Raw genomic sequence first — 26,721 nt, 5'->3', positions numbered from 1 at the left:
TACAAGGCTTGACACCCGTTTGTAAACCTATCTTTAAAGTTCTAGCATAAAGTATGGACCATGACTATACAACTCCTAAATATGGCTGTAAGTCATCGTTGATGAATTCTTTCTTCCATTTCTGAGGTTTGGACATTGAACTTGTTTTTGGTTGCAGAAAGTTGGTTGAAAAATAGAAACCTTCGAAGACTATGTGGCTATGTAATGTCTGCCATGGTATTTTACATTTTAATGTTATTGTAGTAAAACAAGAACGGTAACCAAAAATTAAAAATTTCATTTATTCATGTTTTATTTAATTCATTCATTAAATATTTTAATTTATAGTCGTAATATTAACGTGTTATACGTAAATAAATTGTGAATTTTTTTTAAATCAAACCTCTGGAAAGATATTTTCTAACAGCTTTAAAAAATGTAAAAAGCGATGTCGTTAACAGAATATATTTTGTTTCTATTAGCTATATAGATACGCCTCAAGTCTTGACATTATATACATGAAACGTCACATTTTAGGTAACTTCATAAATTAAGTTTTATATTAAAAAAAACCCTAAAGTTATTTTAATTTTGTTCATACAGTTTTTTATGTAAATTTTTAATTAAAGAATACTATTTTGTTACACAATTTAATTTCATTACAAGCCTGTTAATTCTTATCATATTTTTTTAACAAATTTTTTAGTCTGTGGTAATATGATTGTTTCATGAACGTTTCGACTTCTGACTTCTGCGCAAAGTGAAACATATTACTTTAAGTCTAAAAAGATTGTATCAATAACACTAGTTATTTCATTAGTTTGAAATGATATATAAATTAAATTTATAAAAATATGTTCCTTATGTTACGACAGTGATCTATGGCCTGCGATGTTTCATAAAATGAATTATTTTAGAATAATTGTTAAAGAAAAATCACAATAAAATGTAATCAAAATTTAGAAGGTCCAAGTCTAGATATGGGTTCCAGATTAAGGTAAAAATAATACTTCACAAAAACTTTGGAAAAACTGTAAATTTTGAAGCTTTCTTTTTAAAAGTACTCGAGGATACTGCCAAATCACCTAACCTATGTCAGATTGTGATGTTTAACTTTAATCCTTTTCTTAGTTCGACCCTATTGTACTGACGCTAGTTTCCTGTGCGATCAAAACCGTCGGCACATTACAGGCAATAGCCTGGAGTGTTTATTTGATTACTCCCCTTTTATTGACTATGTAACTTTCAAGTCTCCTGTAGATGTGCTTCTTGGTTTGTGTGTTGATTTTAACATGAGTGTAATGTATTCAATTTCAAGAGTGTAAGTAATAAGTGTGCTATTATTATATCATTATAAAACTTGAGTCTTTCATTACAACTAAAGGTATAGGACTTGGTGTGGCTTCAGTAATCTGAATTTTTACAGCATCAAAAATATTTTAATCTCATAATTTTTTAGAGATACTGTGCGCTTCCTTTTTGAATTATTCTGTGAAGTTTCTCCTGGTGACCAAGTGAGAGAGCCTTACATTATTAGAAAATATCCAGAGTCATACAAAAATGAGGAAGAGTTAAAAAATGTACCTAAGTTTACATTTCCTTGTAAACTGGAAAAGTAAGTTATCATTTGATGTAATAATTAGTTACACAGGAAATTAGGACATCAAAATGTTTAATTTTTCAGTATAATTCAACTAATGTCTATATTACATAGTGACTAATTGTTTTCTGAGTGGAATTTATTGATTGTATAAAATGTTGATTGAAAATAATGTAGTTCATTTAAAAATGTAATATTTTTGTTTCAGTACATTCATCCAACATTATTCATTTGTGCTGACTTCGGTGGATTCCAAATATACATTCTGTTTCTGCCGTTACGATCCAAAAACCAACACAGCCCTGGTTTTGCTGTCACATCTGCCATGGCACGATATATTTTACAAGTATGTTGTCATTTTCATTATAAGAAATTTCAAAAGATAATATAAAGTATTACTTTTTATCTTTTAAGTGTCTTTCTTAGTGCATTTTTTTTTGGTATACCATTAAGTAGCACTGTAAAGTGAGATTGTGTACTTCTTAATTTTTCTTCACAAATTGGGTATGATTTATATAAAAGGCATTATTTTGATAGATAATTTAAATTATTTATCTGTTTCAATGTCTGCTTGATGGATGCGATCATTGAAATATATCCAAGAATTTTATTTAAAGTGGTTAGATCTACAACAAAAGTTATATTTTATGCTCGAATTATTTATTTAGGTTATAAAAGAGAAAATTAAATTTTTTTATTATAAATTTTTTATTATAAGTAAGTTAGAGTATAAATATGTATAAAATGACTGGGAATTTTTAGTATCATATATTTGTGTGCTATATGCTAAGAATACTCTCGTAGAATACCATTATCTGAATTGATCTGAATGAACTAAATAGGATGCAAGGTAGAGTTTAGACACAAAATAATTATATAATAAAATAGTTTATTCCTTATAGCATTGCGAATAAAATCTAATGTATTAGATACATCAATAAGCACTTCCTGTATTGTATTCCACAAAGATTTATTCCCCTCGTCCTTAACTACAGCAATTGATGCTATGCACAATGTTTAATGGAGACCATTTGCTTCTAGTTTATTCGACCTTGGTACAATGTAACTGTTGAAGCTTGTGATGATTTAACTTTTAGCGATTTTCGTATTTGTAATCTACTTTATTTAATTGATACTATATTTAATTTTTGTGATATCATCTATTTTACTATAAAAACATTTAGGTGCGCTTTGCAATGTTTTTTAAAGTACTTAAAAATTAGGTTATAGATTTGATTGCAACACTAATTTCTATGTTCCGTCATTTTCATATTGCTTAAAAGCGAATATTGCTGATTCAAGATTTTTTGTTCTGTATATGCATTGTACAAAACTTTATTATAATCTTATGGTTTGGATATTTGAATGTCTTCAGTTTGTGATTTCTGAACGGCCGTAGGTTGTTGAACTGCATCGCGACCTTGGAGAATGGACCGGAGCGTGGCGAGCTGACCGCGTTCCTAGCGGCGTGTCGCATCCGTCCGCCGGCTCCGGGCCACACGCTGCGGGTAACATACGACGCCGGACGTGGAGCCTTCACTTGCCGCTGTCCTGGAAGCGGATTGCCCAGCATCCCTGACAACGTGAGCATCTATGACCAAAGCAATTATTTCTATCAAAAATTATTTCTATCAAATCTATTATACCAATATGCTTCCGTTGCAGTGCAATCTGACGGAGTACTTCAGTGCGCTAGAGGCCGGGCGTATGGCGGCGCTGTGGGCAGCGTTGTTGCACGAGCGGCGAGTGGCGGTGGTCGCATCTAAGCCGGCGAGGCTCGCGGCGTGCGTTCAAGCCGCTAACGACACGTTGTTCCCGATGTCGTGGCAGCATATTTTCATTCCGATCCTGCCGCCCCACTTGGTGGACTACTTGTTAGCACCGATGCCGTTCTTGATCGGTGTTCCTCGGAGCGTGATGGAGACGGTCCGGATGTCGGAGGTGGGGGACGTGGTGGTGCTAGACGCTGACTCCAACGAGCTGAAGAGTCCATTCCGTGATTTGGAAAGTCTTCCTGCGGAGGTTGTGGGTGCCCTTAGACGATCGCTCGCGGACCGCCAGGCGCTCGGTGACGCGGTATCTCGTGCCTTCCTGCGTGCGCTGGTCGCACTCATCGGAGGGTACCGGGATGCTATCAGGTATTAGGCAACGCTCGTGATGAGCAATCCCTTATCTCCCAATGCCCTTTAACTATTCGGTCTTGTATAAAAATTAAAAATCATTCATCCACTTTATATATATGTCTTTTTTTCTATATTAAGGCGTTTAGTCATAGGCGACTATGGATCTTCATACTGCCTTTTCCGTTATTCCATGTAAATTTTTCTCGGATTTATATAATAAGCTTTTATCTATATTAACATGGTATTAATTATTCAAAATCCAGTATAGAATCTTTATCAAAGAAACGATGACAATGTATAATTTTAAACCAAATATATATTTAATATTTGCACCGGAACAAATTATAAACTAACCTTTTCTATGTTTTACATTCCAGAATCGAAAAAGGTCAACTTATCACATTTAATCCAGAGGCGTTTGTGAAAACTAGGAAGAATATGCAACCTTTCCTCCGCAAAATACTTCAGTCGCAAATATTTCAACAGGTAAGAAGACAGGTCAAAAAAATATCAATGCACTCATTCCAATTATATTAATTGGAGAGTCTTGGGATCGTGTGTAGTGAATATAATTTGCCAAATTAAAATGCTTCAATATGCAAATTATACGTTTACAATGTGATCACATGACTATGGAACTTTGTCTTATTAAATGTATATATTTAAATAGTATTCTCTATCTAGTAAAGGACAATTTATTTAGTCCCAGTCTGACACTAACTTTGTTATTATTTTCGCAGATATAATTTATCATTAAAAATATATATAAATTATTTCAAATTGAAACACATGTTTAAACATTTCATGCAAATAAATTTGTATGTTATACTTTTTTTATTAATAATATTTTTTTGTGATAACGTTTCTATGGAAACAAAACTAATGATATCATGAAGAGAAATCGGCTATTCCTCAGAAAGAAACAATGGCATACTTCGTAAAAAATGTTATATCTCCTTACGACATAATCCTATTTATTATTAATACTTATTTTACTTTAATAAAGCAATGTTTTAGGGCTTATTGTAACTTGTTAAGCTTTACTAATTCCGTACAGAAATTCATCCCATTGAAATACAAGTGAAAGTTTATATTGAGTTTGTTTCTTAAATCACGCAACAGGCTTACTGTTATTACTTATTTTTTTACGGAACTGGAATTTGAGTGGAATAACATTTACACACACACACACACACATATATATATATATATATATTATGTTTGGGTAATCCTGTGGAGGTTTGAAAGGAAATCTGGGTTTAAATTGGTACTCTACAACTTAAACACTGAAGCGATATATTTAATATACGTACTAGATATATGTAGAGTTATATATACGTAGTATATGTACCTTATGTATCTATATACAGATATGTTTAAATGTTCAGCTTTCTCAGTAAGGTTTCTTTTGAATAGAAAAATAAATTAGGTAAATTTCCCTACTTTCAGTTCATAGATGAACGGCTGGAGTTGTTGAACTCCGGCCGTGGTTTCTCCGACGAATTCGAGCTAGAGTGTACGCGACAGGCGGAGCGGGCGGGTCTGGCGGGGGCAGGGGCGGGTGGCGGAGGGGGGGTGAACACACTCAAACAACAGTACCGCGAGTGGGCGCGCGGGGTGAAGAGGGAGGGGGGTGCGTTCTTCAAAACAGTCAAAGATAAGGTATGAGGGGATAGAGGGAACGAGCACTTACTATGTACATACAGATATGTTAACAGACCTCGTACTGCGAAATGATCTTACATTAGATGGGTCGCTGCATACCAGTTGTGAGCCTCCATTGAGATGTGTCATATGAGACGCCGTTTGTATAATTTGTTGAAGGTCATTGTGCGTTTTATATATTGTACAAATGTACAACAAATTTGATATCTGAAAGCAAACACTTAGAGACTGCTACTTCACATTTCATTTCCACTGACCACATAAGCTGCTGGTAGTGGACAATACAATTTGAGTCCCAGGATCGTCTAGGTAAAACTCATTTCACTTTGACTACGGTCGCTTTTGATGACACTAATTGAATAATTTGTAATTAAAACCCGACCTGTTTGTATCGCGTTCCAATGACCTTCGCGAGACTAAGTAACTTATGCTAACTAATGATTCGGTCAGCTGTCATCCCATGGCTTCTCGCATATAGTATTAATATAACGCTAGTGCCTCGCTTCGCTTGCGGGGCGTCGTTAAGGTCATGTAGTCAGTTCACTGAGGGCTCGCTTGCCGCAGGACAGATTGCTTTAACCTGTTAATATTTACAGGCGAATCCCGCGGTACAGTCGGCCGTCAAGACGGTGAGTCAGACAGTTAGTGTACGCACTCTTACCTGTTCACTACTTGTGGCAGTAGACGCTTTGTTGATCATTGTTCATGTAACATTATATACATATATATATATACATTTATATACACCTATATATGTCCGTTTATGTATTTATCGATATATCCTTATAAAATGTTAGTTTTGTATAGTCATGTCGACGGCACATAGCTTAGTTCATAGTTTTATATTTGGTCGTAATATAATAATAAGAGTGATTTATTTTTGTCTTTATTTATGTCTTTTATTCGTATTTATTGTTATATTTGTTTTTTTTTGTTCATAATTATGTTATGTAAGGTATTTATATAAAATAAGTACGTACCATTTTTTTGGGGTAAAGCAATTCTTTTTTAAATTTTTCTATATCAATAGTAGGACAACGTCTGTAGTATAGCATATGTAGTACACAAAATCCACTAAGTAGTGAATATGAAAGATATCAAAATTCCTTTGCACCAGATGTTATCTCAACAAGAGACATTTTCTTGTAATATCTTATGAAGCGCCGACCGTCAAAGATCTGAGCACTTTTTAATTATTATCTAGCAGTGGCGTGCACAGAGATTTGGGGTAGGGTAAGCAGAATATGTTTGAAAAAAAAAAAACAATTTCTATCATTTCCTCTTCTAAAACATTGATAATAATCAGGACTTTCGCAAGAATTCATTTAAATGAAACTAATATTTTTGGATTACTAGGTACGCGTAATTTATATTTATTATGCAGACGAGATGTCTGCAGTCATCACGGATACTGCTAAGTAATCGAACTGTCGGGAGTATGTAATCTAAAAATATTAGTTTCATTTAAATATTGATAATATTTGCGCATAAAGTATAAATGAATGTAATGAATCTCTCAATCACCTCTGAGCCACGAAAGTACCTTAAAACGATTACGATCTGTTCATCACCGCTTTATAAGAGTTATTTAAATCGGAATATCCAGTGGAGATCTAAACATTCTTATTATTATTATTTTTTAAAAACAAAAGGCAAATAACTTATTTGGGTGTCCACAACCTTATAGCTAATTAAAACTAGCATAATACTTTTATTAAAAAGTACACATTCCCTTTGTAATTATTTTAATTTTATTATCAAACGACAATATTGAAAATCTAATCGTCATTAATTTCGATAAACACACATCACCAGCACATAACTCACAGCTATATCTTTCCATAATTCGTTAATAAATTTATTCATCATGTACTAATTAGCTAATTATAACTTATTCACTTGCGTTTAGAAAGACAAATGACAATATTCAATAATAATAAAATGGCGAAAAAAATATATGAACAGTTTACCGACCAATCAGAGAGTCCCATTTCATTGACAATTAACGGACTTTCTACGAAATTTTAATCGAAAAAAGTATGCAGTGCTTCTCGAATACAACCCATACATAAATTTTCGCACACAAACTTGCAAACATTTCTGCATACAACACGAGATTTGAGAACGTCCTTGAGAGTTTTTGTATGGAAAATAAGCATCGAGTTGTTTTGTGCATATCGCGGCTCTGGCTGCATAGCAGAGCTAGCAGTTAGCAGCGGCCGATCGACAATGTTTCGTTTTTACATTGATAGATGGCACTTTTAACAAATCGTGAATCAAATGTCATTTAAAATGTCTGTAAGCATTTGTATTTCGTAATGTATGATTAAAAGTATGTAAGTAAGAATTAAACAATATAGGTTTAGTTGTTATATGGGTAGGCTATGCAGTGATTATTTGCATGTATGGTGTGCACGCCACTGTTATCTAGACTGATTTTATTTTATTATTGATTTTTTTTAATGAAATCAGGATTCCAGGACTGTCGTCTTTTCTAATCAAAAACCTTTCGTTGTTAGATTGTTAAGCCAGTGTTTTTTTCTTCTTTGCATATTATGTGTTCGTTATTACAATATCTTAAAAATCGCTTTATTATGGTCATAAATTTCATTTGAATCCATTAGGTTTGTCAAAAAATATCTCTGTACGATAGTAGGAACTGGTAGAAATAAAATAACAAGTTTCTAGACAGCCTGTAATGGATGTCAGACATTATACGGCTGTCAAATTTAATGATTGTGATATGAGATATAAGGAAAATTTTACTTTTGTATTCAGAGTAACTTGTCACATTATTTTTTTCGATGCTCGTTGCTGTTGAAAGCGTCTTGATCGTAAATAATGATTGGAATATTTGAATTGATGATCTCTGCCATTCTAAACGTCACTTCAGTTATTTCGTTCGTTAATTACATCGCGACATGCGATAGACGATGCATCAAATGGCAGGCACGAATATATATCCTCACTGCTAAGTTTTAATTACGAAAGCTTCTGATATAACAATCAAATATGCAATAATCACTAACACAGATAACAATAACAATAAATAAAATTGAGGCATTTAAATTGCAAAATTCGTTTTAATGTATAATACTGATAGAAATCGCGTTTCGTTTGCTTCTTATGGACGTTTATTGAAATTTTAAATAACAATGAAACTAACCGCTTTAAATCACGAGCTTTCTTAACATCTGTTCGCGTTGTTGTCTACTTTGGCTTTCTTTGTACTGGTTTACAGGGTGTGCTCTTGTTACTTGGTAAGAGAATTGTGAAGATTACTTTATAACATAAGAAAGTATCGATTTTTTTTAATAAAACATATCTTTTATAAAGAACACTAAACTCTCAAAATATATAAATAGGAACATCTCTTCCTCTTTGGCGATTTTTGTTAGATAACAATTAGTTCTTAATCATTTTTTTTTAAACCAACCGTGTTAAACCTTAAAATTATATTGAGTTTCAGAGAAGCAATTATATGTATGAGTTAAATTAAAAATTATAAACGTTATATCGTGATATAAATAGTAAAAGTAGCATATTTTGGAATGTTTCAAACAATTAACTATTAACAATAATAAAGTTTACTTGAATATACTATTATATGTTTTTATTTCCATACATATTGTGAGTGATGTCGAGTAATGATTGTTTGATTCGAAGGTGCGACAGGGCGGTAAGAACATGAAGTCGGCTGTAAAAGGTCTGAAGAATAAAATGCCTAAGACTGGATCACGTCCCTCGTCCATAAACACCACAGATGACAGCAGGTAACTAATAAAAACTAATGACTGTATTTTATGTGACAAGTGAAACGATTTTCGAATAGAAACGATATGAAATCCGCTCCTTTTTTGTAGGTACATAAATTTTTTTATAGATATCAAAAACTATGTATTTGATATGGAAAAAAGATGGGTCCGATAAAATCATGCATTAAAAATGTTTCATACTTACTGACGTGTATACGTTTTCGTTTATATGGAAAAAACGTAATTATAAATTCAAAACGATCTTACCTGGCCTTTATATAGAAATTATATATGAAACTAGTGAAAATATTTTTCTTTATTTAATACATTTTTAACCTGACGGAGGTGTACCATTATGAACTGATAATTGCTTTCCTAGATAAAAAGGAAAATTTTGTCCTAAATTTTGTTAAATTTCCAAGTAATTTATTTATGGACCATGTATGTTCACTTCAATTCCATGTATGGAGTCTGGCATTGTCACAAGTGAACTGTTTCTGCAACGCCGATCATAGAATGGCACTAATTATAAATAATCCGATATATCAGATTCTCTTCTTGTTTACAAAAATGTGCCAATAAAAACAAACGAATCACTAATTATACGGTGACTTATATAGGCTGGCAACCAGATGTTCCAGGAAAACTACGAAACTTACTTATATGTATATTATAATAAGAATTACATATTAAAACTTATATCCTATAAATATATGACTGCCCCGATGTTAGAATAGCAATCCCATTCCATTGCTGTGTGGTATCAGGAATCTTCTGGTTCACACGGCTTGGAGTTCTTTCCGCGGAGTCAGCGGTGTCACTCGTTATATGATATTTTATCCATACAACGATGTTTCTCCGGTGATGTTCATTAATTTTTCAATATGTTGCTCGTACATAATACACTGAACTACACACACAAATACACAAATATAAATCATGAAATACATAAAAATTTAAAATTTTTAGCATAATATCAAATCAGGTCAAAATGGCCAGTTTTATCCTATGTAAAGATCTAATAAGAATCAGATCCCATTGGTATTATCAGTTTGAGGTTTTTGTGTCTCAATTGAATTATTGGTATGTCATTGGTCACTTTTATCTTTTAAGGTATTCCTGCGGCTCTGGGACGCCGGTGTCATCTGACTCATCGTCTACGTCACGGTCGCCGTCACCTCCCCCCTCGCCGGCCCCCTCCCCCCTGGTACCTCTCACAGTGGTCCCACGTGCTCCGCCGCCTCCAGTACCCTTGCCTCTGGATCTGCTCACGGAGATGGAGCTGTTGTTCCCTGAGCGACGCTCTCCACCAAAAGACACCGATAAGGCGGTAAGTCGTCACCAGATCTCCTACTCCCACTCTCACTACACGTACCCACACTTCATTATCATCGGACTTTACTAAACCACATTAGAATTTTCATTGTATGTGTTGCTTTGATAAACATGTCATGTAAGTTGTTGTTCTGGCCGGGTGTTTTAGCTTTATAAATGTGTGAATTTAAAAAAAATTCTCTGCTTGTTTTTTTGTGCTTATATTAATTTCAGACTTTTGTCATGAATACTTATGTATAGTTTTTAATTAGTTGTCACTTAGTATATTTAAATTTCATTTTATATTCGTGTTTAATTTCATTCTTTGAATTAATAGTGGATAGCATCGTTGGAGGTAGCTAGATATTGTTTTCGCATGATAAACCCAGAATAGATGAATAAACACATTTAATATTTATTGTCAATCCAGCAATGTAGCTAGCCGTGTGTTCTAATATTTTATGTATTTAATGTTTTTTTTTAACGTCAATTTATAATCTTTAGGGTTTAAGTATGATCTACCCGCGCATTACGCCCATCATGTTGTATTTGTTTGCAGAAGACATTAAATCCACCGCGGTTACCGCAACGCCCCCACCCTCCCCTCAGGTACCCCATCGTATCCACCAGGAAGCTCATAGATCTGTCAGATGCGCCAGCACCCCCGCCGCGCGCTATTCCCGTATCCAACTTTACAACGAATATAACTAAGCACGAGGTCCCAACAGAGTTTCACACTAGCGCCATCCGATTCACGGAGGATAATGATAAGGCAAAACTCAAACTGACTCTATCAGCACATGCGCGGTCGCTCCCCGCACCCGCTCCGCCGCCCGTGCCCGCACCCGTGCCCGCGCCCTCTCGCACCGAGCACCGACCTCGACCCTCCAAGAGCCGGACCCAAGAGGTAATATTCATCTGCGTTGTTGTACTATCAATTATGTACATAGCGTTCACGAGCGCTCCCCCCTTCCAATGACCACCAGGAGTGTTCCCAAGAAACGACATCCATCCTATACAAATGTATAAGAATTATCACACTGGAAGTACACTTGAATATGGCACTAGGTAAATGGAGAAAGACATTCGGTAATGCAATACCGCTTACTTATTGATTATAATATATATTTATAGAACATTTTTACGTTGGATGATGCAATAACAAGTAATTATTGGACGAAAGATACTTGGAATCGCTTCACGACGCTTTTTATGTTTTAGTTTTTTGTATGGAATGTTTTGTACAATGTTTTTGTTTATAGAGCATGTCTTCCCACTAGCTTAATGCATAACGAATTAATGTGGAATAGTCTCAGCGAATGTAAAACAACCCAGCTGAATCACGTTCTTAGGTAAATGGTGATTGTTAACATGAGAAAGAAAAACTAACACTAATATCTAGATCTCTATAAATATCGTTCAAGATAGATATTCAAACATAATTGTTTCCTATTGTGTAAAATTTTCTAAAATACTATTTGGATTCTGATAAAAATACATTCGCGACGATTCTACAACGAATTCATTTTAATTTCATGACTCTGAAAGACGCGGTTTCCATTTTAATTATAACAAAACTTAGCTCCGTTTGTATGTTAAGAAATGGCAGCCGTGTCTGGTGTTAAAGAATCGACTGTCAGACAAGCGATTCCGTTGTAAAAGTATGTATGTAGGTATGTCCCAGTACTGGAGCAAGTACTGCCTTGTATACTTAGAGGCACGTTTAACTCTGCATGTACTCACTAATGTTTAGTTATGATACTTTAACACTGTCCGACTAAATCTCACATTTGTCTATCACTCATGAGCTACACTCAGTAAACCTCACTATTTATTTATAAGGACACGTCTACTGTGACCATTTATAATTTATATATATAAATATATATATATATATACAATATTAAAAAGTGACGATCATTTTGTTCTTTTTTATTTACATAACCCCGTTATTATTATTTTTTTAATACTCATTGTCAGATAATTTTAAATGAAATTGAAAGCTTAACCTAAGTTCCTGATTCTGCAACATTTCTTGGGTACCGTTAAAAGTATTATAATATTCAAAAGCGGTCAAGGGTACACGATGAGTTCCGTACACACTTTATGCTTGTATGCAATATTATGTAAACATGTCATTCGTGGTCCGTTGCTGATATTTAACTGCGATGTTCCTATCCGTTCTGTTTTCAAATCTTACATCACCAGTTTAGTTTAACACTGTGTTTTTTTTTACGAGTGTTTTGTGCTAGTGTTACCAAATGTTTTACATTTCTTAATTGTGATGTATTTTCAATCATTGTTAGTACAATGTGGGGTTATACTGAGGTGAAATTCACTTTGACGTTCGATGCAAAATGATTAATGCTTTTATTTGACGACGTTTATATGAATTAACGTGGGCAAAGACCGCTTGTTGGTTCAAATTAACTGGTACTTACAAAAAAGTGTAAGTTGCTTTTGAAACTTTTTAATGGTAAATAACATGTAAATGAAAGAATTTAGTGGATATAATAATAAACATGCCTTACATATTTTTTAATAAATAATCATGTAACACAAGGTTATAATGAGATCAACTTCATAAGCCGGTGACACATCGTTAAAACGATTTACATATAAAATATTAAGTTTAATAAGGAGTACGGAACACTAATCGTGCGATGCCATTTCGCACTTGACCGTTTTTTTTCAGACACTCTTGAAAAATTTTACTTGGGAAATACGAAACGGCGACAGTAGTTATTTTTGAGAAATTAAAATAAAATAAACATCTACACCTGTTCTATGATCGATGGTAAGTTTCCAAACAAATTATGTATTAGTAGTTAGTGTCGAGTGACGGCCGCCATAACCCCGGTGCCACAGAAAGTTGCATAGTTAGGAGCACCAGACTGCCACGGACCCCACGACCGGACTAATCTGGTAATTCTGTTTCAGTCATGTGGCACAGATCTCATACAGCTAGACGATTCACCGACCGGCCTCGACCATTTCGATCCTCTCAAGTATCGGGATAAAGAGGACAAACAGACTATCAAAAGTTCCGCGGACAGTGCGCTCCTGCATGAGTACGGATTGGACTTCGGTCAGTTCGGTCTCTCTGAGCTGTCTGCTCCCCAAGCCAGCACACACGAGGGATGGACGACCTTCAACTGAGAGCTCAATATACGCTGGTTTAGCACAAACGTCTCAAGCCTTTTGTCTCCTGAATGTAAACACGTCGCTAATTTCGTATATTTATTGTGAAAGCTGATTGGGCTGTGACTGTCGTTGGCGCATAAATATGTAAAATAGTAAAACGCGAAACGAGTTATGTTATTTATTTTGCGAGGTTTCCTTTAGTTTTTTTTTTAATTCTTTTTTTTTTGTATTGTACATAATGTTACATATCAAATTGTATATTTCGCAAAGGAAAAAAATATATGTATATTAATGTAAGTATGTTGTATGTTCAGTCGGATACTTGGCGAAGGTGAGTCTCCTAGCAGGAAAGCTTTGGGACTATCGGCGGTATGTGTTCATCTGGTCTAGAGATTATATTGTTTTTGTAATATAAAGTAAGTATTTTAACTTAGCGCAATGTGCTATTAGTTCTTCCTATTTGTTATAGTAATATTTTTTATGTAATTTGTTACCGTATTGAATCGCATTGCGGGTTATGTTTTATGCTTGTGCCTCGTGTGGGAGAGGCTGTGATGCCTTTTACGTACGTTGATTGGTTGGTTTTTATGATTTTTGTAATTAAAATAGCATTTTTATTTAACTATGTTATACCTCATTAATTAGCATAATATTTTTTTATTACTAGTTTTGTTTTTAATTAAATTCAACTAATTTCTCATCACAATTGGATTCTCTGTTCTAATGGACTTTTTTTTTTTTGGAATTTTAGTTGTCATTTGAAAAATATTCAAGCATAAGACATGATCAGAGACAGATTTGTAAGATGAATTTTTGATATTTTTTTAAATGTAATAAATTCTAAGTACAATTATTTATTTTATAAATATATTGTATATCTTTGTCTGTCTGGAAATTAATGTGAGAATATATATTATATTTTTGTAAGGTGCTGTATCGTGATAAAAAGCTTACGGATTCATCAAAATTGTTTAGTGAAAATATTACATTACGGCCTATTTTTATAGTAGGTATCTCGAATGTGGTCAGCCAGCCAACCTAGATGCCAATACGAATGTTTTATTTTGATTTATTGTTATGAAATTAATAGTTACCCTAAAACCTGTTCTCCTAATTTTTTGACAGCTGTAGGTTTCTACACGCGAAACTAGATCGTTATATAAATTAATAATGAATTGATCTCTTGTCAAAATACGGAGCAGAAAATGGTGGCAACCGAAATTTGACAATTTTGTGCAAATGGATTGAAAAGATGTCTAATATAATATATTGTAATAAATATACTTCAAACATTCTATATTGTGTTTGAGTTCCCTCTGGCTTGGAGAATAATTAAAAGGAGTTATATTGTCCGTACGTTTTTACACATACTGGGAATCTATGTTTCGACTTACAAAAAAATTATCCATTACACAGCTCGTATACACTAGACGTACTAAAACAGACATCCACATCTTAAAGTCGGACAATCTAAATAGAGTCAAAAAAAGTACGTACTGACCACGTGTGTTGTCTATAAATATACGGATAGCGTCAGGTGCTGACATAGTTGGCAAAGTTTAGAACATTAGCGATCTAAACGTTTACCTAGCAGTTTTTATAGTTTTTGAGTATATTAGAGACGGATTTTCATTAAACAAAATGGTTCTGCGAAACTTACTAGTCATCAGGTGTCGGTTCGGTACGGAATTGAGAGATTTCTTTTCGGTTATATTTTATTTCTGTAATCTGTTATCTCCATGACCATAACACAGTAATCGTCACCTGACAAATTTTGCAAACTTCGTGACTAACAGTACTCAAATGATTTTTTATCTATTTTTGTAGAAATTGTTAAAAATAAAAAAAAAAATTCTAGAGAGAATTTTCAATTCGTAAGTTAAGAAAAGTTGCAGAGTATGGTAGAACAAAGCTACGTATAAGGAAAAAAAGAAATTTATCGGTTAATTTAAATTAATTTAAAATTTTCCAAACTTTCAATAATGTTTTCAATTATACTTTTATCTTTTTATATTTTTTTCTTTTCTTGTTTTATCTTTAAGCAATTGCTCAAAATGTTTGTTTTCATTATTCTTTTACGCACAATAAGTAATTACACCCATTTTGAGTAACAAAAGTGCGAGTATTGTTAGTGTTTCTTGTTTTTTTAGTCAAGTAAGGTAAAAAGCTAATTAGCTATTAATATAGGTTATTTGCATCCATATTACATTTTAGCAATGATAATTACGATTATAATTTCTCTTAATTACTATATTTAAATTAATTACATGTGATATATAGTTTGTTGTTTTTCAAATTAACTTAAAACGCATATTTATTAGTGAGAAATTTTATAGGTTGGGTGGTCGTCGTACGTAAAAGCCGTTGTGGGCATAGGATTGCTTGTCTTCGTCGTGGTACTGGGCTAGCAGGAGAGGCCAGCTCTTGTCACTGTCTGCTGTGCCAGGGTTTGCCTCCAGCCTCTGGCGAATCTTGGCCGCCTTTGCAACCACTTCCGCGTTCAACATATTCTCCAGATATCGCAGTTTGTGCGGGAGGATTATTTTTGATATCTGTGTAGAAGAGTTTTTATTTAGCAAAATGTACCTACATGCTATTGGTATCTTTGACAGATAGCTAAATAATACTTTATGATATTTTACATAGAATTCATTTTGAATGCAAGAGTTATATTTTTATGAATGTAAATAAAATTGTAATACTTCATAAATAGTCGGAATTTTTATGTATATTTTATTCAAACTAGGCCTTTTAGATCATGAATATTTTGCCTTTTTTAACGAAAGTCGACTTGTTATGTACGTCTGTATTTTTAATTTATTTACCTTACACGACTATCTATTATTATTTATGAATTATAAGACATAAGTTGGTATCCATTTTATAAGTCAGGAGTAGAAGAATATTCCTAGTATATTTTAAGCTATATGTTAAAACCGAATTCGACACAAGCGTAATCCAATTATAGACTGAGAAACAGCTTTAATAAAATTATAAAAGCCAACCACATAAACCAATATTTGAAAAAAAAAATACTCACAACGTTCCCAGTAAGGAATATAAAAATCACCACAGCGGTTAACTTGATCATTATTACCCACAGCACAGGGAATACTGATTATAAATACAGTTGCACTTCGTATGCTGTTTTAAAATAGTTATCGCCAGTATGATTGTTTGGCAAATAAAAATTTGTTTATCAACTGTGTAAGTTCAAAATATAAGCCTTTTAATGTAACACTGCTAAGATTTCTTTAGACGTTAATTTTATTTAACAACAATGCCTAATAACATGGGCATAATAGGTCCAAGTTTGCCATAAGATTACGTATATACATTTTTTAGTAAAGAATTTAATGAGCAGAAGTAAGATTAAAGAATATATATGCTTATTTTAAAGAATTATAAGAAAATAATAAGTGTTCTGATTACAATTTTTTCATGACTTTACTTCTTTGCCGCCCAGTTATTTAAATGTCGATGAAATTTATTAAATGTTCCTAGATAGATACGAATAATGAAATAAAACAGGTGAAATGAATTCGTATTTATACCTCAATAAGTTGAATGAAGTTTCATTGCTTCTGTGAGGATAGCGGAAACCTTGAAAGGAACACAGAACATCTCGAATGTTAACAGTAGTAGTAACATTTTCATACGTCTTATTATTTATAAATTATTATAACGTTATAATTGATTACTATTTTCAACTATAAATACCATTTCAGTTACTACGTGTGAGTAAATGAGTAAAACTACTCCAAAGTGTAACTATAAGAATAATTTTCGTAAATTATTATACCCCGTTCGATGGTAATTGGTAGTCAAACGACTTTGTTAATTTGTATCGAAATAAGTTCCTTATTTTAAAATAGTGATGTTTTAGCTTTCATTAAAGTCGGTTGTTGTTTTTTAATGTACGTCAGGTATCTCAGACGTTCCGAGGCGCTAGGGATGGCCTCTTTGCAATGTCTCATAGACTACATTTTTGTTGAAGGCAATGGATATCAAGGAAAAGAGAACTAAACAATTCGGTGTTATGTCACACGATAATAAGTAAAACTTTATTACGATACTGCAGTTCCCACAATATATAAAATTTACATTTTGATATAATTTTTCAATTTTCTTATACTTTCTTTTATGTTTATTCAGTGTTTAAGTTTTTAATTATTTAATAAACTTGTTATATTATTTATACATGGAAATGAACATTTTTAAATGGATAAACTTTTGTGATTTTCACTGTACCTACCTAATGGCTTTAATTAACTTTGTGACAATCACCTTAGCAGCTTATAGATTATCTAATATCCAGTACAATTTATGAGTCCGATATCAGTTTAGCGTCTGACAAACAAAAAGCTATAATATTTTTTCCTATTTCCTCGTCTTCTCTTATACATAAAGAAAAGTTAGTCTTTGAATAGAGATAGACTAAAATTGAATACTCTTTGTGCTGTAATAAAAAAAATGAAAAAAAAATGAAATTTATCTTAATTACTAGTTTCAAAGGACCTTATTTATTTCAGCGTCTTTACCTCATTTACAAGAAATTCACAGCCAAAATGGAGATAGTAAATTCTAGACTATTATTATAAAGCTGAACAGTTACTTTTTTTTTCGGTTGAACAATTCTAGGAATTACAAATGTTATTTAAACTTTCAGTTTTACATAGTAGACTTATCATAACACGGTACACTGCAGGACGAAAATAGAAGCCGAATATCGACAAAATATATTGCATAGAATATTGATAAAAAATTTACATTAAATTATAACTACCTGCGTCTTAAGGAGTCACGTCTTCCAGAGACGAGAGACTAGACTCTAGAGCCTAGAGACTTCTTATATGTAAGTGATTAAGCCATAATATGTCTGCGTATTATGAAGATTGTATAATGTAGATACATGAGAAAGCTGTGTTAATGGAGACGTTTAAAATACAAGTTAAATTAGTATAACTTAAAAAAAAGTAGGTACTTTTTTATTAAATGACAATAAATATATCTATGTATGTAAATAAACACAATTTATCTTTTATCTAATAGAAATAACAAGGCATTTAGTTTAAACTTGTTAGATTGACTAAATTTAGATAAAACTTTGGTTTACTGACTGTTGTTTTGCAAATACATACTAATAAACTCATCACTGGGACCTCAGTCGAAAATGTTAAAGTGAACCCATTATACTAAACAATCTATTTCGTGTCTTCTCCACTATACGTGGCATTGGCACACACATTAGGAACGGGCGAAAACCTCAAATTAAACAATTGATTTAATTTGTTATATTGAATACAGCTTCTCATAAAAAAAGAGAAATAGGTATGCACCCTTGTTTTTAGGAGCTCATAAAAAAATTAATTCATTCATTAATACAATTGGGCTGTTTAATAGTATTATTCGTGAAAACATACCGATAGTTTCCGAACAAACCCGATTGCGTGTGACGTCACAATATTAATTTCTACTCATTAAAGTTCACAGCTTATACACTCCTTGGTTAACAACCAACAGGATAATGTTATTGTTAAATGCCAATATTAAAGCTTTTAAATGTGTCATGATTAAACATAAAACAATATTTTTTTTGGTAGATCTTTTTCATGCTAACGTTTTATATTGTAGTCATTAATTATTATCTATAAAATAAGTACACTGTAAAAATAGTATTCAATTAGATTTTTTACTGATAAACTCTATTATAAGCTAAAGTTTAAAGAACCTTGAAAATAATTGTAATAAATAATTTTTAAAGTTGAAATAAAGAATAATATATAAATAATATGTAATTTAGTTTTTCTATACAAGCCGGTACTTAGGAACCCTGACTGTGGGAATAAAGGAACCCCATACATGCTAATACGTACCCTTATACATCGCCGCAGCCATTTAGCTATCGTTGGCAAATATTTGTCTCAGAGGGCCCAAAACCTTTGTTATGCTGAACATATAAAGGCCGATATCTATAAACTCGCTCGTATCGTCCCAGGTTCCTCAGGACTCTGAATCTACCTAGATCCGAGTAAAAACCTGCCATATCACCATATTTGCAGGATGGTACTGACAGAATAGGGACCTTTTTGAAGAAAGTTTCATTTAAAACAATACGAGAAGCGCAAAAAATTAAAATATTATTGTATCCAATTTAGAGTATCATGCCTTAACGACAAACGGGTGATAAACTTAATTGTGACCGTGACTAGTATTTGGATAAACGATGAGCATCCTCGGAAAAAGGGTAATGTACGGTAAGGTAACATATATCGGATATTAAACATAGGCATGTGATGAAGTCAGCAGCGTGTGAACGCACGATAGACAAGTCAAGCAATTACATCCATTGATATATACTATAGATCCTGGCTCATAAAGACAAATATATACCTAGATAAGCTTGCAATTGTATAACACTTGGAATTACCCCTTTAAAAATTTAAAACCCTTGCCCGAGACTCCACTGTCACATTTAAAGCATTCTGCGTGAAGCAAATTAAGGAATCGTTGTCGGTAGATGACAAAAATTAAGACAATTTCAACTTATCTGCTCGAAATTACTGATACAGTAAAGAAGTGGAAACGTGGCGATATACATATGGAGCTTAATAAATACTCGTAAGTTTTTTTTAAATGTTTACACAAGAAATTGTTAAATAACATATATTTCTACTTTTGAATTTGTTATTTTAATTGAACTAAATAAAACATTATTTTAGTCCTTCAGAATCCCTTTAGGAAATTTAAAAGTTTTTAAAATTTTACTCTTTCTATAAATATCCTAATATAGTTTGTCAGTTAATATATAACTATGAGCCATGTACTGATTGTGAGATACTTTAACATAACAACAAAAGTGGAACTTTTGTAATAGCATGATATTTTTAATAATTACATTCTTAGTTGCTCATTTTTTTAATTTTTTTATACATCGTCAAAAAATTAATCATTTTATATATTTTTACTATGATTATTTATAATAAAGATAATATGTTTAAAATGATATATTTTTTTATTAGTCAATCCTTTGTGAACAGCAAATTAATATTGAGAATATATATGGGAAACAATATTCCTATTAATTGTTTTGTATTATGAAGTCTGATCACGTTGGAGACTTTGGTCCAGGGTTGACATCAGTACAAAAGAGACCCTTTTATCATAATACGCAGATAGAATATTTCCGTAGTTACATACTTACTCGCTCAATTTTGTTACTGTGAATTAAATATTAAAGACTCCAAACATTTTTAACTTTAAAAATAGTTATTATATAAAAATACAAAAATGGGAGCATGTTTAAACCCTTATGGTGTACTCAAACCGAACTCCAAAGTAAAGTATGCTGCACGTACGTTGTTTTTAACTAAATTTATATATTATTACATTATTTAACGAGAATTAAGATTAATTATTGTAACAGGGTGTCATATTATTTAGAAAAACATTTTTCATGAAACAATTTTCACTTAAAATATCCAGATTAAAAAAAAAATATACAACTCTTAAAGCTTTCTATTCTTTTGTATGTTTTTACATAATTAGCATGTAATGAAAAATATTTTCAGAAACGACAGATTTTATTTATATAAAATAAAAATTTGAGAACCTTCTGAAAGTTCTGAAGGAAAAGAGTTCATCGAAGCCCAAAGTCTTTTGCTGTTAAAATTGTCTTATATATTAAAAAATATTTCTCGGGGACTGCGTACTTAAGTACTGGCTTAGGATATAGGAAATAGAAAGAATGCAATAATAGTTGTAGCTTGTTACCGTTTTGATACACGCTGATTTATAGAATTATTTTGATTATTTTAAACGAATAAACAAAATTATCCAACAAATTAAAATAAAGAATTGAATGTGATTATTCCTATAATGATTATATAAATATTAAAATATTAATTATATATAGCATCTAACGAGGAATGCATAGCTATTACATTTCAATAGAAGACCATAATTTTATGTGGTATTTATACTCGGTTTACAAATGAATGGGAGAATTATTGAGAAAAATCATTCATTTAAACCAATACAAGCTCTGCTGTGCACTTTAAAACATTTAAAAGCACCTACTGGAATATTGGAATTGTCGGAGGAGGTACAAAACCCCACTTTGTTAACGTGTTGTTAGTAACCCACTCTCTCTCATTGCCGCAAAAGCTGTTTTCGTACCTCTTGCCAAATAACTATTTAAGGTTGAGTATAATTAGAGTCGAGTTTCGTTTGTAGCTATGTTGCAGTAAAAATAAAAGGAAGGTATGGTCACTTCCAAGTGTGTTTTACGATGGAGAATAGGATATTCAAATAATGAAAGTAGTAAATAAAATTAAAGTACGAAGGAGGTCGGATGCTTATGAAACACGATTACTTTTACGTAATAAATTTTATTTACATTGTATGCAAGTGTTTGAAAGTATTTTACAATTAATGTTTTAAGCAGATTTTACGATCAACTCTTGTTTAAATAAGTGCTAAAAAATTATATGCACATATACAACGGAAATAAAAATTTGAAAGTATATATTAGTGCAAATCCTGAAAAAGGAAAGTGAAAAAGTTATGGATATAAATTTAAAAATACATATTGTAGGCTTGTGTGGACTTTGTAGACAATGCATACATTTACTAATAGTGGGTTATTACCTTAATAATAAAACCGTTATATTTGATGCGTTGGTACATTGTATCTAAGTTTTTAATATGGTTAAAAGTTTTACTATTTATATATATATATATATGTCAAAAATTTCATAGACTTCACAATGTCATTCTGTCAGTCAAGTAGTGCTATTTCGGTCAGTGGAATTTTTAGCCTAATTCATTTTAGACTTTGCTCTTTGTATAAAGAAGTTCTAGTAAAAACTGTTAGATTTCCAGAAAAACCTCATCGTTTACTAATTTCAGTCTGATTCATAAACTAGACAGCTAATCTTTCAATTAGAATGTATTATACTATCTCAATTGAATTTGAATTTGAAGTATGTGCAGACTATACTCGGAATAATCTAATCTAATTCTGAATGTATAAAAAGAGTGCAAAATGCTAATGTGATACAATTAGGCCGGAAAAATTCCACACCAGCAAATATTCTGTAATTAGGGTCGGAAAATGGAGAAAGGTATAAAAGTAAAGGTTTTTTTTATATACATATACTTGGACAGTATTGGGCATCGTTATACCAGAGTAAATGGTTCAATGGCAAAAATTGGCGAGAAATATAACTATCAATAGAGATGGTTGCTCTAGGATTCCCAGATGGACCACCACGTCGGCTACCTTATTTTTGTTACTGCAAAGACAGGAGCTGCTGTGAAAACTTCAAAAAACTATTTTTTTCGCCTCGAAACTATTTTGTCCAAAACCAATTGTTATGTAGGTACATAAGGTTCATTGTTAAATTTAGTAACATTATTTAACAATATTTTTGATCGATACTAATAGTTTGATATGCAATCAAGAAATAAATACACGCATAGATTAAAAGAGATAAAATCTTGAGACAAAATGGCATCGATCTTCAAATATTGTTATTAGATCGATAGACTGTTTACAATTTGTCTAAAGACCTCTGAATCTGAAGCCGAATTAAAACATTATGATTCTATGTATAAAACAAAGGAAAAAGGACCCAAACTAAAAATTTTAAAGTGTTATATTTCTCTATATACCTACCCTGGTCTTATTCCCAATAAGGTGGTTTCAAATGCACAAATTCTAAGCTTGCAGCTTTGACAGTTCTCAGGAAAGAAAGAAGACTGAAATACGAACGTGGAGTAATTTTTTTTATAAAAAGTATAGAAATCGAGTAACTGGAACAAATCAGTGCAGTTGATTTTGAAAGAAGAGATTTGACAAAAGTCTTTTGTTGTAAATTTCTCTAGAAGCTACTTGTTAAGAATATGCATTAGTTCCAAAAAAGTTAACGTAAAAAAATATCTAAATAAAATTTAACTTTGCTCAATCATAAATGGACTCAATGAAGAATTTGGAACTTGTACGACTCTTGAGAAAATCCGTTATGATACCAGCGATGGCGTAGATGATAGTAATAGGGTTGATAGAGGTCCAAAAACAAAAAAATACTTAATAATTTTAAATGTACATAGTTCTGATATAATCCAATTGCTGCAAAGTAACCGAAACGTTGAAATAAATAGTTTTAAAATCATAAAACATGCGAAGTATATCATAAAATCTTAGTTTTATTTAAATGAATACAAGCGAAAATCTTAGATATCATTAAAATAGTTGAATGCTTATCTTGTCTTCTTAGGTTACTCTAAACTATATTTAGTACCGCTGGTAGTATGGTGCCGCCAATGTTTTCAACAGAAGTTTTTAAAGGATTTTATAGTTCTATTTTTATAGTTGACTATAAGAGATTGCGTGATATTCCAAAACTATTCCAATTAAGACTATTCAATCTTAATGCCGTCAATCATCATCTAGAAAAGGTAAAGCCGTCGTTGTTATTTCTGATGGATTCACAAATATCCAGTCCTGGCGATACCAGTATCTGCATTACCCCGGTTACAGACATGAGCACTTATTACTGGAGGACTGCTATCAGGTGTCCGTCCATGCAGCCATTGGGTCATCTGACCACTGTCTGGTACACACCCAGAGAGCCCACCTGGGAGGCATCCTTTATGGCAGTATTGTGAGAATCGTAGCCCTAGAGGCAGCTCTATCTTTCTTTGAAAGTGCCTTCAATCTGCACGAACGTTGTTGCGGATACTACTCTGCAGGTAATCTAATCTTTCATTCCCAGCTCCTTTATTCGCACAGGTAGTCAGTCTTGTGAAAGAGCGTAACGTTCGAATTAGCTGAAATATACAGTTTGAGCTGCAGCAGCAGCTGCAAAACATCCAGAGACCTCCGAATTCGAAAAAGAGTTATAACGCTGCTTTCAGGTCTTGCAAGATCAAAGGAGGAGCACGTACGCAGAATTAGTGACTATCGGATGCAGACTATCGGATGCCCTCTCGGGAACTCGTTGCTTTTGATCTAAAGCGGAGCAAGGCAATTTCTCTACGCCCTCTTTATTGTCCTTGCACATCCCTGATAGATCACTGGCTCAATCTGTACATTCTTGTTGCATCTAATTCGACTCTTAACAAAGAGTCTTAACTAAATGAAAACTCTGTAGGTGGTAGCGCCTAGCTGTAGTCATGTTACTACAGATCGAACATGGGCTGGCTCGACCGGGGAAGTACCACCCTGTCACAGAATATCGGCGTGAAGTAGCCTTTAATGGCTGCGTTTCGTCCCATGAGTGAGAGAGCCGGTTGCCGTTTCTCTATGAATCCCTTATAAATGCCTCGATGTGAAGAAATCCATCAGTCAAGATTGTATCCCAGCTATTGTATGTATGAAGTGTTCTCCTGAACTTGTATCATCACACTTATCGCCATAGGGTCAGATTTCATCTACATCACGTGGATGCATTTAATTGCAAGACTATACTTGTATTGCGGTTATTACTTCCAGGTACGTGCAGGATGTGGAGCGATCTTCTGCCCGAGGTTTTCCCAGAGAGCTACAACATTGAGTTTATCAAACATCACTTGTTCAGGTACTTCTTTGACAATCAAGGCTGGCAAGATATCCACAGAAACTCTTACATAGCAGCTATCCCTGGGTTACGATGACTGCTTCTAATCAGATGAAACTAGTATTATTCGGATTTACTACGCGGATTTTTTAATTTAAAAACTACATAATCCCGACGTTTCGGTTACTTTGCAGCAACCGTGATTACGGGCAGACGAGGTGTGAATGTCTGTCAGTTGGTCCTTGTTATTTATCATCTACCGCCATCGATTTATTAATTTTCTGGCGTACCGCTCTGGATGCCGGCAGAATGCGCTCACGGTGTCTTGAGGTCCTGCGGTGTGGTTTCGGACATGGGATTTTATATTTTTAAGAACGGGGTCCCAGGTGTTTGATAGATTCCAGCCATCTTCTCTATTGAAATTGGGATGTTTTTTAATTTCAATAGCCTCACGAATTGAAATTTGAAAAAAATTGAAAAAAAAATTGAAAAAAAAAAATCCGCGTAGTAAATCCGAATAATACTAGTTTCATTTAAATGAATACTCGCGAAAATCTTAGATCTCATTTCTTCTAATCAGGTTGGTCGTTTGCTCTTTTGCCCCTTTCACAAAAAAAAATTTGTAAAGACTTGCTTGTGTGGTTTAATTAATCAAGGTGGCTTACCCCTCTTGATAATGAACCTTAAATAAATTTTCTCGTAGCGTGGTAATTTTCCCGTAACTGCGTTCAAAGGCTACTAGCTGTTGGCATAGTTAAAAAAATACTTTAGCGAAAGCTTATTTCAACAACAACATAGTACATGGTAGATAATAGAGTGCAACAAAGTACTTGCAAGTCAGTTTAGACTTGAAAATTTTGTTGAAAATGGAAAATTCCGTCTCTTAGAACAAATTCTTATTTTTGGGAAAGTGCAACATCATTGTCTGTACTACATTAAAAATATCTCTATCCTCAATCTATTTTTCAAAAGCATTATCAGGCATCAATTATAAAAAAGTTTCTTCAAAAATAGGAGAAGACGAGACGTTATTTGCCCTCTATCACCTTAATAAAAACTAATAGCGGGATCTATTTGTAAAATTATTTTCAGACAGGTGTACATCTGGATACAAATACATAGTATATTTATAGTATATAAAATTTTGAGCGAACTTTTTGTATTTGTTGTCATTTTAAGATGAATGAATTTGAAGTAGGTCAACTCGGATGTCGTGAACTTTGTCTGTCCCAACATGATTATCTTAATAATTTTTTTAATTTGTCTTACTGAAGCAAACCTTAGTCATCTTTTATGGAGTTGTTTAATAGTTTTATTTTAAGGTTCAAATCTTTTCTGGTTGATTATCTTTAGATCATAATTTACATTCTCTGATATTTTATGATTCTTAATTAATTCAACCTCAAACAAATAATGCAAATTCTTATCATACAGATTGCAAATTTAAAAAAGGATCACATCCCAAATAAAATGACAATTTTAATATTTTTTATGGTTTAACTTGAAAAGCTTTAAATCTAGATGTCAAATATATAATAGATAGACTAATTATACTGAAAGCACCAGATAAAGGAAGTTTC

At 32.7% G+C, this 26,721-nt stretch overlaps 1 protein-coding gene across 5 annotated transcripts; it reads left to right on the top strand.

The window, feature by feature from the left end:
- The first annotated feature begins 706 nt into the window (after positions 1-706).
- On the top strand, positions 707-14,875 carry LOC116777262 (DENN domain-containing protein 1A). Of its 5 annotated transcripts, XM_061526159.1 has the most exons (13): positions 708-976; positions 1,439-1,594; positions 1,788-1,925; positions 2,979-3,162; positions 3,245-3,717; positions 4,080-4,188; positions 5,152-5,364; positions 5,964-5,996; positions 9,034-9,140; positions 10,236-10,452; positions 10,996-11,343; positions 13,132-13,233; positions 13,377-13,515. In XM_061526159.1, exons 1-12 carry the CDS (start codon positions 960-962, stop codon positions 13,186-13,188), a joined length of 2,052 nt encoding a protein of 683 aa, XP_061382143.1. In that variant the 5' UTR covers positions 708-959; the 3' UTR covers positions 13,189-13,233; positions 13,377-13,515. The 5 variants fall into 5 exon arrangements, 4 of the variants coding, with proteins under 4 accessions (XP_061382143.1, XP_061382142.1, XP_032526590.1 ...); XR_009753374.1 differs by lacking the exon at positions 13,132-13,233 and having other exon boundaries at positions 707-976; positions 10,996-11,788; positions 13,377-13,499; XM_032670699.2 differs by lacking the exon at positions 13,132-13,233 and having other exon boundaries at positions 709-976; positions 13,377-14,875.
- The last annotated feature ends 11,846 nt before the right edge of the window (positions 14,876-26,721 follow it).

Source organism: Danaus plexippus, chromosome Z (genome assembly GCF_018135715.1).
Source record: "Danaus plexippus chromosome Z, MEX_DaPlex, whole genome shotgun sequence".
Classification (NCBI taxonomy): domain Eukaryota; kingdom Metazoa; phylum Arthropoda; class Insecta; order Lepidoptera; family Nymphalidae; genus Danaus; species Danaus plexippus.
The sequence above is the reverse complement of the archived record's forward strand: the minus strand, read 5'-3'. Positions and strand labels throughout refer to the sequence as shown.

Excerpts from the sequence above, each read along its gene's own strand:
- LOC116777262 (XM_032670699.2), top strand. Across the intron at positions 4,189-5,151 it reads AGTCGCAAATATTTCAACAG|TTCATAGATGAACGGCTGGA; the intron begins GTAAGAAGACAG and ends CCCTACTTTCAG. Across the intron at positions 10,453-10,995 it reads CAAAAGACACCGATAAGGCG|AAGACATTAAATCCACCGCG; the intron begins GTAAGTCGTCAC and ends ATTTGTTTGCAG.